The 13,277-nt window shown below is 37.0% G+C and overlaps 1 protein-coding gene and 1 non-coding gene across 2 annotated transcripts in view; one reads left to right on the top strand and one right to left on the bottom strand.

The window, feature by feature from the left end:
• Positions 1-75: 75 nt before the first annotated feature.
• Positions 76-148, bottom strand: Trnaa-agc. The gene has a single exon. It is a non-coding gene; the product is annotated as a tRNA-Ala (tRNA).
• A 1,057-nt stretch (positions 149-1,205) lies between these two features.
• Spen (spen family transcriptional repressor) overlaps positions 1,206-13,277 on the top strand; it is a 59,577-nt gene continuing 47,505 nt past the window's right edge. The window contains 3 exon segments of the mRNA XM_015484815.2: positions 1,206-1,228; positions 1,385-1,705; positions 5,273-5,749. Of these exon segments, the coding sequence (XP_015340301.2) occupies positions 1,206-1,228; positions 1,385-1,705; positions 5,273-5,749 (821 nt within the window).

Below are 13,277 nucleotides of genomic sequence, written 5' to 3'. Positions count from 1 at the left end.
TGCTATTGGGGGGGGGGGTAAGGGGTATATAATATTATCATTTTAACTACTTTTATTTATTTTTATTTATTTTTTTGATGATACTGGGGATTGAACCCAGGGCCTTGTGCATGCTAGGCAAGTACTCTACCAACTGAGCTATATCCCCAGCCCCCTACATTTAATTTTTAAATGTTTTTTGGTGCAATTATACATAATTATACATAATGGTGGAATTTATTGTGATTTGTATATGTGCATAATATAATTTGATAAGTCTCATTTCCTACCTTTTAACCATTTTAAGTGTATGTTTCAGTGGCATTAAATACCACCACAATGTTGTATAATTATCATCGCTATTTCCAGAACTTTTTCTTATTAATTTTTTTTTTGGTAGCTATAGATGGACAGAATGCCTTTGTTTTTCTTTTTGTAATGTAGCGCTGAGGATTGAACCTAGAGCTTCATGCATGCTAGGCAAGTGCTCTGCCACTGAGCTACAGCCCCAGCCCGTATTTCCAGAACATCATGCCATATAGAAACTGTACTCCTTGAGTAGTAACTCCTCATTCTTGTCTTCCATCTCCTGGTAACCTTTCTTCTATTTTCTGACTCTCTGAAGTTGACTGTTCAAGATAATCTTATATAAGTGGAATCATACTCCGTTAGCCTTTTTCACTTAGCATCAATGCTTTCAAGCTTATACATGTTGTAGCATGTGTAGAACTACTTTCCTTTTTATGACTTAATGTAATGTTCCGTTCAAGGTATATACCAGATTTTGTTTCTCCATTCATCCATTGATGCTTATTGGGTTTTCACATTCTTAAGAATAGTGGCTGCAGTGAACATTGGTGGATACTATTAGAGTCTTAGTTGATATCGGGAGGGGGGATTTTTTTTTTTTTTTGTATTAGCGCTTAAACCCAGGGGCTCTTAACCACTTAGCCACATCCCCAGCCCTATTTTGTATTTTTTATTTAGAGACAAGGTCTCACTGAGTCGCTTAGCGCCACGCTTTTTGCTAAGTCTGACTCTGAACTTGCCATCCTCCTGCCTCAGCCTCCTGAGTCTCTTGGATTACAGGTGTGCACCTCTGTGCCAAGCTGATTCTAATTTTTCAGAGTGTAAAAGTATCAAAAAGCTTCTGAGCTATTCAGTTTTGCTAAGTGTACTAGAAAGATTGAGGTAGTTTAGAGAATATTTAAGAAGTAAGAGTAATAATGGGGTGCAAATACCTATTCCAGTGAGAGAAGTATAAGTGTAAATGAAGCTATTTTAAAAGTCCCATCCTCATTCATACTTAATGTAAATTGTCTATGAATAAAAAACAACATTTTAAAAACTCATCTTGGAAAATTACTGATACACAACAATAACATTAACTTTTTTCCCCCCCCAGATATGGCCGCGTGGAAAGTGTCAAAATTCTCCCTAAGAGGGGATCTGAAGGAGGAGTGGCTGCCTTTGTGGATTTTGTGGACATCAAAAGTGCACAGAAAGCTCACAACTCTGTCAACAAAATGGGAGATAGAGACCTACGCACGGATTATAATGAACCAGGCACCATTCCGAGTGCTGCTCGGGGTTTGGATGATACAGTTTCCATAGCATCTCGTAGTAGAGAGGTTTCTGGGTTCAGAGGAGGTGGTGGAGGGCCTGCTTACGGCCCTCCACCATCACTTCATGCACGAGAAGGACGTTATGAGCGGAGACTTGATGGGTAAGTTCCAAGGTTTCTGTAGGCAGGTATTTTGTATTTGATGTGGTGAGAAACAGAAACTCATATTTAGGGGCCCCAGATGGATTTAAAATTTTGGGCATTCTCAATGTTTCCTATTTTGGGTTGGAAACGGAAGTGATTTCTATCCCAGTGGCTGGTTTCTTATGGAATCATAGAGGATATTTCCTGCAGTGGATTGGATACCTACTTCCTGAGATATAAAGTGGTGGAAGATTTCCTGTGGCAGCATCATTTTTTGGAGTTACCTGTCTTCTAGAATCAATTATCTCTTCTTCTGGATAATATTAAGGCCTTCCTTGGATATATCTTTCCACCTGATGGAGCTGTTTGGTTTTATGGTCATGCTATTTGGAATATTTCTGGAATATTAAAGCCTACAGATTCTTTTAGAAGTTGATATCTGCTTCTTGGTTTTCACTACATAAAGCGTACAAACAAATTGGATTGTCACAAAAGATCTAGCAGACCATAATGATTCAACCATTTGGATGCTACAACAATACTTTGACATGGAAATGTGTACTTGGATGAGGAAGAGTGAAGGCAAAGCTTGAGTTGTCCATTTTGGATCTACACAATTTCTGTTTTGGAATTATACTCCTTGATGGAATGGGGGAAAATTGAGGACATTCATAAGTCCTGGAATATAGCCATTCTTTTCTAATTACTGGAATGTATGGGATGTCATGTTCTCAAGATCTGTTAGCCCAGGGGAAGAGGATTACTCTCATTTCTTAAGCAAGTTGCTGTCCAATTAAAGATACTTTAGCTTTGAACACTTGGTGGCGATCAGTTGTGGATACAGCAATCAAAATTGACTGGGCTGGATGACTACAAAAGGGAACAATTGGCGAGCAACTGTGTCTTCTTTATTCGTTGGAATTGTAGAGGATCTTTCCCTTCTGCCAGCTTCCTGATTCATACTTAGGGCTGGAGATTTTTATGAATGTGGATCAATTTATAATTGTCTACTCTCTCAAGAAAGAAGTCTGGGGGTTTGAGAGTTACAGTTTATCTGGGACTTCTTGGCTTCCTGTGGAATTATTTTGTCTGGTCACTAAGATTTTTTTTTTCTTGTGGTTCATCTAAATATCATTTGACACCCTTGCCCATTAAGAAGGTGGATTACCCCCATAAGAGGGGCCAAAATTGGGGAAGTTATATTCACAATTCTCTCCCTAGATTTAATTGGGATTATAGGTCGTGTTTCCACAGTTGGAAAAGGTTGGTATGTCCTGACCTGTGTATATTAGCCCCTCTCCTAACCCAAGTCCAACTCTCTCTTTTCCCCCCACTAACTCTAGAAGTATTTAGTACTAATAGATGAATCAAAAAATAGCCATTAGATTTCAGCTCTGCTAGCTCTTGTGCCTGCCTTCTGTATCTTCCTAATGGATAAGAACTTTTCATATTTATAAAATATCAGCTGTAGCAGTAATTCTTCTAGAACTTTTGCCTATTGCTTGTTATATCATTAATAATAGCTTTCACTGATTAACATTTGATAGGGTGCTAAATGAACTATTTATGAAATTTTCTCTTAAGTCTCACAGGAACCCTTGTTAGACACTGAAATATTTAAATTCAGAATTGTAGCAAATAAAAAAAGAAGACAATTACTTAACACATGAGAAGAAAAAAAAATTATTATTATTTTTTGCCATACCAATTGTTTTTCATAATAGCTGCAAAAATTACTTAGGAGCTGGGTATGGTGGTGCACACCTGTAATCCCAGCAACTTGGGAAGCTAAGGCAGGAGGATCACAAGTGTGAGACCCTGTCTCAATAGGAAATGTAAAAAAGGTTGGGGATGTACCTCGGTGGTAAAGCACCCCTTGGTTCAATCCCTAGTACCAAAAAAAAAAAAAAAAAAAAAAGCCTAGGAAAATGGGGTTGCTACTAACTGAAATAGTGAGTGAAAATAAATATCAGTGGAGAGGTTTTGAAATCTAGGAATGTGTTGGGAAAATAGTATTAGTTGCTACCAAATTTTGCAGTGTAACTTTTGTTTGAGAGATTTTAAATCTTTCATGATTCTTTAATCTCCTTTGATAGAGGATGGATCTAAAGATATGAGATTGAAGAGAAATTCAAGTGAATTGGTCTTTGAATTCTTAAGAGTTCTATTTCCCGACATAAGTAGAGAATTTATGATTTCTAGTGGGAGTAGAATTAGTTTTAAATACTGTCACATAATTGCATGTGTATAAATGTACATGTACATGCAACAATTTTTGTATTCTTAGGTTGATGAATATTCATGTTATACCAAAATAATTGTTGAAGGACCTGGGGATGTGGCTCAATAGCAGAGCACTTGCCTAGCACGTGCAAGGCCGTCTTTAATCCCCAGTACCAGAACAACAAAACATACTTGAACTGTTGTTCATAGCAACCTTAGAGTATTCTTATAGTTCTCAGCATTGCCTAATTTTATCAGTGGCAACTTGAATATTGTCAAAGCTAAGAGAATGCATTTCCTCCAATGTTCAGGTACATGTATTAACAAATGAAATCATGAAATGATTATTTTAAAAATTATGTGAAATTTGATAGCACCAAGAGATAAAATAATTTATTTGTTAAATTTACATAGAATAGCATGTGGTGATTTAGTATTTTGATATCTTAATTGTTTTTAAGATTCCATTTTTATTATTAAATGTGATTGGGCAATTTATATAGTGATTTTTTTTATAATCACCCAGTCAAAAGTTATTGAGAAGCCAGGTGTGATGCTGCATGTCTATAATATCAGCCATTTGGAGGCTGAGACAGGAGGATCACAAGTTCAAGGACAGTCTGAGCAACTTACCGAGACCCTGTCTTAAAATAAAATGGACTGGGAATGTAGGTTGGTGGTAAAGCATTCCTGGGTTCAAATCCCAAGTACCACCAAAAAAAAAAAAAAAAAAAAAAAAAAAACTCGGTGTTAGAGCCCTTGCATAGCACATGTGAGGCCCTTCATTTGATCCCCAGCATTGCAAAAAAGAAAAAAAAAAGTTAACGAGGAGTTGCTCTTAAAATTTTGTTTTCTGGACTTGTTTGAAAGTCCTTCCTACTGCAGAATACACACTGCAGCAAGGCTTTCATATTTGTTTAGTGTAGAAATATAACCTAAAATAAATTTGCAAGTAATGAAAAATATATTTTAATCAGATGGAAATGTAAAAATCTTTCATATTGAAATGACAGTCTCTTCTTTGTTCTAGTAAACTTAAAATTGTAAAGGAAGATGATATATGAATATTTCAGTATAAAAGTTAGAAAATTCTTTATAAAACGAGCAACTCACCTGTAGAACACCAGTCACGAAAAACCCAATATACAGTTAAAACAATGGATTGCTGAGCTGTGACAATAAGTTTTGGGATCAAGTAAAATGTTAAGCTTGTTAGTGTTTGCTTACTAAGTAGGTTAATGCTGTGTAGAAAATGATCAGTTGCAAAGACAAAGACAATTCTGAAATGAATGTTTGCATGATTTGCATTTAGTTTTGTTTGCTCCTTTCTGATTAAATATTTTTCCCCCCTCCTAAATGCAGGGCTTCAGATAACAGGGAGCGTGCTTATGAACATAGTGCCTATGGACACCATGAACGGGGGACAGGAGCATTTGATCGGACAAGACATTATGATCAGGATTACTATAGAGATCCTCGAGAGCGGACTTTACAACATGGGCTCTATTATACTTCTCGGAGTCGAAGTCCAAACCGCTTTGATGCTCATGACCCCCGATACGAACCTAGGGCTCGGGAGCAGTTTACACTGCCCAGTGTGGTACACAGGGATATCTACAGGGATGATATTACCCGGGAGGTACGAGGCAGAAGGCCAGAGCGGAATTACCAGCACAGCAGGAGTCGCTCTCCACATTCGTCCCAGTCTAGGAATCAGTCTCCTCAGAGACTGGCTAGCCAAGCGTCTAGACCCACCAGGTCCCCTAGCGGCAGCGGCTCTAGGAGCAGATCCTCCAGTAGTGATTCAATCAGCAGCAGCAGTAGTACCAGCAGTGACAGGTAGGTTAACAAGCCTTTTATTATAATAGACGAACCGTTAAATAAATTTTCAATGATCAATGGTGATGGTTTTTAGCATAGTAATTTTTTTCTAAAAAAGTAATCTTGGGTTATATATGTAATGAATAAAGAAACTTTGATTAACATGGGCTATTGAGTTAACCAGTAGCTAGGCTATGATTACCAAATGCTCTTTCATTTTCTATATGCTCAGTATTAATATTAAATTTCAAAAAAAGGAAGAGAAATGTGACTTAAGCTGTGTGAGGCAAATCTTTTTTTTTTTTTTTTTTTTAAAGAATTTTTTTAATATTTATTTTTCAATTCTCGGCGGACACAACATCTTTGTTGGTATGTGGTGCTGAGGATCGAACCCGGGCCGCATGCATGCCAGGCGAGCACGCTACCGCTCGAGCCACATCCCCAGCCCGAGGCAAATCTTTGACACTGAAAATGGATTTCTTTAAAGTTTTTAATTCACTTTGGTGTGTAGCATCAATTTATTTGTTGTTTTGGTTGAAGATTTGTAAAATGTGTTGGTTAAATATGTGTTATTGAAATAATATTGTCGACACATTATCAATGACTAAATTTATGAAAACATTTTAACTAATTTTGACATCAAGCTGGTAGGCTAATTTATAAACTCATAAAGAAGCCTTTTTAAATTGCATGCTATCACTTTATTGGTCTCTAAAGCTGAGTTAATTCATTTCATTAGTTGGGAATTTTTTTTACAAAGATGTTTTATTCTAAAGATGTAAAATAAACAAGGAGTCTTAGCTTAGATGTTATCTAACTTCATGGGTTTTGAAATCAGATCTAGGTAGATGGTATAGATTACTTGTAACACTGTTGGACAATTTATGTTCTCTGGGCTTTTTTCCCCTCATCTTTTATGAGAACCTAACTTTATAGAGTTATTGCAAAGAATAAAATGGAAACTGCTTCTAAAGTGCTTACCTTGGCACCTTAGTGAATTCACCCTTAGTGAATTGCTGGTTATTCTTACTACTGCATATGCTGCTAGTCTTTGGGCATTACCCTGTTTTCCTTTAATGTTATTTATTCTGTTAATCACAGATGCCCTAGTTTTAACTTTAGGTGGTATACATTTTAAATTTAACAGGGTACAACTTTTTTGACCTGATTAAAAGCCCAGATTATTTTTCTTTTAGTATTGCCTGTTTAGATTTGATTAAAGAAAAAGGAAATGGTCATGTAATTGAATGGCTCTTTTTAGGCTTCATAAATTTTCTAATTCAAAATAATAAGTGGAAATAATTTTTAAATCTCTCCTGCTAGATGGATGTAATTCAGACTTCCAGGGAAAGTGTTGCATGTTAAAATTACATAAGCACTTAGTTCAGGAAGTCAGGCAAACCAGCTTCTGGCCCCAGCTTGCAACTTTATGACATGGGTGAAAACCCTTACCTTGCATTTTATTTGGTATATTTTCTAGATAAATGAGTGATGAAATTCATTTCTGTCCTATAAACTGATTATAAAACTTCATTGTGTTTCACTTTTCTTTTGCATATAATTGTCTAAAATATTCAAATTTTAGTCATTTTCCAATCTTTTTCATTAAAAGAGTGTCAGAATCACAGCTCACTGAAAGGAAGAGCTGTGTTGGTGGTGTTGATACCGCCAGTTATCGGTGACAAGGCCTGCTCCCTTACATGTTGAAGCCTAACATTAGAGAAGCACACCAAGGCAAGCATATAAAGCAGGGTTTATTTAAAAAGGGGATAACATAGATTCCTCCCAGGAGGGAGAAGGGAGCCATGGCTGGTATTCTGGTATCCCCAGAAATAAGGGTGTTTTGCCTTTTTCATATCTTAGGCTTCCTTTGTTCTCCTGCTCTCTTCCCCTTATCTTTCCTCCCTCCTGAGTAAGTGACTAGGCCCAGGAAATGCTTGGTGGCATGGCCAACAGGTGGGCTGAACGGAGAAGGGCGGGATGGAGCAGCCCTGGACACATTTATTAACAACTTTATAACTCCCTGTAGTGGGGAGCAATTCCTGGGACAGGTTACCTTAGCAACAGGGTGGAGCCCCATGGCAGGTTCTTGATAAGGGTGGAGGAAGGGCTCTGAAGGAATTGACATTTCAGTCCTTCAGAGGACAGTTTCCAACCTCTGGGACCACTCAAATTGGCCTCCTTGATCTACCTGACTTGATTTACCTATCTATACTGACTGCCTGTCTAATTCTGGCTTCAGTGTTAAAGTCAGAGGGCCATCAGTGACACAAGGCCTTCAGGGTGGCACTATACTTTGGTGGGAATTAGTTGATTTAGATCTGGCCCTCAGTTGTGGACTGATGGATTTGATGGAGCCAGTCCTTGCTCGTGTTCTGAAAGAAAAGCAGGTCTTTGTTTCTGAATATTTACAGTTAATTGCCAAAAGAGCATGGTACCCTTAGAAAATGTACATGGGGACTAAATTACAGTAAGAAAGTTGGTTAGCAAAGGAATTTTTAAAATTTATATATCAAGTTTTGGTAGCTAGATTGATCTACTTACACCAAAGGATGCAATACCCTTGGATGTTTAGAAGGTCACACCTGACCAGCTGGCAAGTTTAATTTGCCTTGTATAGTGTTTTAAATTGAAGTTATTGCCAGTTAAAAACTAGGAATTTTACCTAAAAGTCCAAATTTTGATTGTGTTTTCCTTCTGATTGGCATGCTGGACCGTATCAGACAAGGAGGTGAAGAAACTGAAATCTGCTAGTTGAGAACAGCTTTTTCCTGTGGGCTTGGGAAAGAACCACTAGCAGATTCTTGCTCTGTTCCCCCTTTCCTGAGTCTGTGTAAATTTTTCCTTCTGTTAAAATGTTATTTTTCCCTGTTTGGAAAAGTTATGGTTATTGGTTTCCTTTTTACATGTAGCCATTTTCTAGAACTATATTTTCTTTTCTCCCCCTTCCTTTTTATTGGCCCACTATTATATATAATAGTGGGATTTCTTGTTCTGTATGTACTCACACAATGTTACAATATAAAGAGTTTTTAGTACCTGAATCTCACGAGTTTAATGATTTGTACCTATATACAGAACAGCAAGAGAACAAAAAAAGTTATTTGGACTACTGGGGACATCTGAGGAGAGAGTGTTTGGTTGGAATATGAAATACCTAGTACTTAAACAAGAAGAGAAGCCTAGGCTAGACAAGGACTGTTGTAGGCAGAAGGAACAGCAAAGTAGGTAGAAGAATGTTTTTTGAGACCAGATGATTTAGAGTGGTGTAACCATGGTAATATTTCGGGTTCTTATTCTGTGTGCAGAGATGAGCTCTTGAAGGATTTTAGAAGGGAAATAGCTTGTTGAGGTTTGTGCAAATGGTGACTTAGAGCAGAAAGATTATGGCGAGGATGCTATTTTAGTACTTCAGTGAAGAATAGCTTGGATTGTGAGAGTGCCTAATTTGGGAGAGGTGGAAGAAACTTTGTAGGAAGAGTCAGATTATGCTCATTTGTAAAAAACAGAATAAACTTTTTGGTGGTTGACCGAATGGTGGGCTTTCAGTGCTGTCTTGTAGGAATAGGATCAGGTGGCCCTTGTGCACATCATAGAACACAGCATATTGCCTTTTTTAGAGCACTTGTTCAAAAACAGTCCAAAAATTGAAATACAATTCATAGTTATCATGAAGGACACAGCAGTATTGATGTAGATAGATGAAAAATTTAGTCACTAAGTTGTAATTGAAGCAAGCACACAGAAAAAGTCCTCTGCTGTTCAGAGCATATCCATTATCCCTGAGTTCAGTCTCCCTTTCATCAGATGCCCTCTTTCTCTCTAATTATACTGAGTACAAAGTGTAATATTTTGAAATGTTACGTAAATTCAAAATGTTTAATTTCTTCTTGGGAAAAATAAGCTCTTTTTTGTAATCTTTAAAATTTTACATTTGTGGAAATGTCATCCCTAAAAGTTCTTTGAAGATGTTTAAAAATATCATTTGCATAGTGGACAAAATATAGCTTAGTTTATCAGTTTTCTGTCTCCATAACTGACTGGGAAATTAACCATCCTCCATTCTTAATTGTTACAGCTTTGGTGAACAGATTGCTAACAGTGCATTTTAAATGAGTAAACATGGGATTAGTGGCAGTCTAGTTGTGAAGTCCTATAAATGACACACCTACTGTTTCTACACAGCTATTAATAGCATTTAACTGGTGAGAATTGGGGCCTCACGGTATAAACTTTCCCTGTGCTGCTATAGGTCCCTTTCTTTGTTATGGACATTCAATGAGTCACTTTTCCTTTCAACACAATACTTTAAATGAATTAAACTCCACAAAAGCATTTATTTTAAATTTTCTTTTTTAAAAATATTTATTTTTAAGTTTTAGGTGGACACAGTATGTTTATTTTACATTTATGTGGTGCTGAGGATCGAACCCAGCACCTTGCGCATGCTAGGTGAGCACTCCACTGTTGAGCCACAACCCCAGCCCCTTAAATTTTCTTGATTGGAGTTGAGTGTACTTTACAGGTTATAAGAGTTTTCTTTAATATAGCCTAAAGGAATTGAAATATTTGTTGAGGTTGAATCACTTCATAAACTCTTTTGTTATTGTTGGTTTGTTTTGGTACTGGGGATCTAACCCAGGGACACTTTACCAATGAGATACACCCCCACCCCTCCACCCCCACCACTTAAAACAAAAAAAATTTTTTTTTGAGACAGGTTCTCACTAAGTTACTGAGTGTCTTGCTAAGTGGCTGAGGCTGGTTTCAAACTTGTGATCCACCTGTCTCAGCCTCCTGAGTCACTAGAACTACAGGCATGTGCCACCAAGCCAGGCTCATAATTTTCTTAATATTTTAAAGTAATTTTTACTGAGGTTTGTTTTCCAGTTGTTTGTTCTGACTACAGTCAAAGATGATTAGGTTGGCTGGGGTTGGGGCAGGGTGTGGTTTCTGAATTTGTATAGGGAAAATATTACATCTTTTCTTTAATCTATAGCTGGAATTAAGCATTGCCTTCCATTTGAAACTAGGCAACCAAAATACTGTGATATTAACAAACTACAGTAGTATCACCGTATGAGCTACTTTGTTACCAATATAAACATTTGATATTTTAAATTTGGGCTTATATTCACTGTTACTTTGAAATTAAAACTTACTAAATCCAATTTTGGGTCTTGTTACTTAATTTTGGGTCTTGTTACTTAATTTTTTTTTAAAAAGTTGTAGATGAACACAATACCTTTATTTATTTTTATGTGGAGCTGAGGATTGAACCCAGTGCCTTGCATGTGCAAGGCAAGCGCTCTACCGCCCCAGCCCTTGTTACTTAATGTTAAAGATATATGTCATTTTCAATACTCTTCCTTTTAATTCCTGTTTATTTTATTTCTGTATTTAGTATTCACTCACTCATTTATTTGTGGTGCTGAGGATTCAGTAATCCAGAGATCATAAATGCTAGGCAGTCACTCTACTACTAATGATCTACATCCCCTGCTCACTATGCATTTTAAAACATTATTCTAAAACATGGCCCATGTTGCCACATTTTCAGCAGATTGCCAAAAAGGGTCATTTGTAGCTGCAGTTAGTTCTTTTTTAAATTTTATTTTATTTTTGTTGTTAATGGATCTTTTATTTATATATGTATGCGGTGCTGAGGATTGAACTCAAGGCCTCACACATGCCAGGCAAGCACTCTACCACTGAGCTACAACTCCAACCCCTGCAGTTAGTTCTTGATTCTATGTCTTATAAAGGTTTCTTGCATGAATGGTTGAAATGGATGCAAGGATAATAGAAAGTTGAGATTGGATAATTCACCCCCATTTCTTGTCCTCCCCTCAACAGGTTACTTCCCTAAATCTTTTTGTTGGCTAAAGTTAACTTGAGTTTACCTTTAATACTCTTCCTTTTAATAAATTATGCTCTGTGCATTAAGTATATGGATTTAAGATTGCTCAGTGGCAGGTTGTATGGAACCCCAAAATAGAGCCAGTTTGACTAATCCACAGCAGAAATTTTACATTCGTAATTAAGAGTTAACATCTGATGGGAAGCTATGTCAAACAACTTCAGATTTTGTTCTGTGGCTGGGGTTGTGGCTTAGCAGTAGAGTGCATTCCTAGAACGAGCGAGGCACTGGGTTCAATCCTCAGCACCACATAAAAATAAATAAATAAACAAATAAACAAACAAATAAATAAATAAAGGTATTGTGTCCAACAAAAATATTTTTAAAAAGCAACATAGGGGCTGGGGATGTGGCTCAAGTGGTAGCGCGCTCACACCACATACAAACAAAAAAATGTTGTGTCTGCCGAAAACTAAAAATAAATATTAAAATTCTCTCTTTAAAAAAAAATTAAAAGCAACATAGACTTTGTTCTAATCAAAATAAACATTTAAGATGGGAATTCTTAAATACAGTAGTAAGCAAAGAGAACTGCATACAAATAACTGTAATGGGTGACATTGTCTGGTTTTGGTTTTCATTAAACCATTTGGCTTTAATCATGCTCAGATACCTCTTTGAAGATATTAGAGTTTTAGAGCAAGCTGTCTTAAATAGTTTTTTAAAATTATAATGAAATGTTTAATAAATGTATTCAAAGTGAGCACAGTGGTGTGCACTTATAGTCCCAGCTATTCTAGAGGCAAAGGTGGGAGGATTACTTGAGTCCAGGAGTTCTAGAGTAGCCTGGGCAACATAGCAACACCCCATCTCCAAGAAAAAGTGTTGATCAACTTTCCTAAATTTTAATTTTTTTATTATTGTTATATCATTAGAATGGTCTTTTTTTCTTTTGTTTGTTTTTTGATGGTGCTGGGGATTGAACCTACAGGGCCTCACATATGCTAGGCAAATACTCTACCCTTCTAGTCCCTATCTTTTGAATGTCACAAACTGGAACATTTACAAACTGGAAAAGAAGCTTAGGTACAGAAAAGGGGAGAGAAGCTGGGCACTGTGGTCACACCTGTAATCCCAGCAGCTTGGGAGGCTGAGACAGGAAGATCACGATTCAAAGCCAGCCTTAGCAATTTAGCAAGACCCTAATGGTTAAGTGAGTTCAGTCCCCCCCAGTACAAACAAACAAATAAATAAGTAAAGCAAGCCTGGTGGGGGGGGGGCTGCCGTGGGGGGTGCGCGTGAGGGAGATGGATAGGCACAGTTTATTACAGTCAGACTTCTTAGTTCCTATGCTATATTAAGGTGGAATGTTTTATGCCCCTCTCTTCTATTAGCTTTTTACTAGAACTTCCCCTACCCCTCCACTGGGAATCAAACTCAGGGGTGCTCTACCACTGAACTATACCCCATTTTATTTTTTGAGACAGGGCCTTGCTAAATTGCCCAGCTGTCCTCAAACTTGCCATCTTTTTACCTCAGTCTCCAGAGTCACTGAGATTACAGGAATGTGCCCCTCTTAAAATAAACTACTTTTTATTGAAATTTAAATGAAAATACTTTTTTATTGCTGGTGGTATTATTTGTAGAACATGTTTGTGTGTGTAGGTATATATATATATATATATA

This window comes from Marmota marmota, unplaced genomic scaffold (genome assembly GCF_001458135.2).
Source record: "Marmota marmota marmota unplaced genomic scaffold, marMar, whole genome shotgun sequence".
Taxonomy (NCBI): Eukaryota; Metazoa; Chordata; class Mammalia; order Rodentia; family Sciuridae; genus Marmota; species Marmota marmota.
Note: the sequence above shows the minus strand (reverse complement) of the source record. Positions and strands in the feature narration are given on the sequence as shown.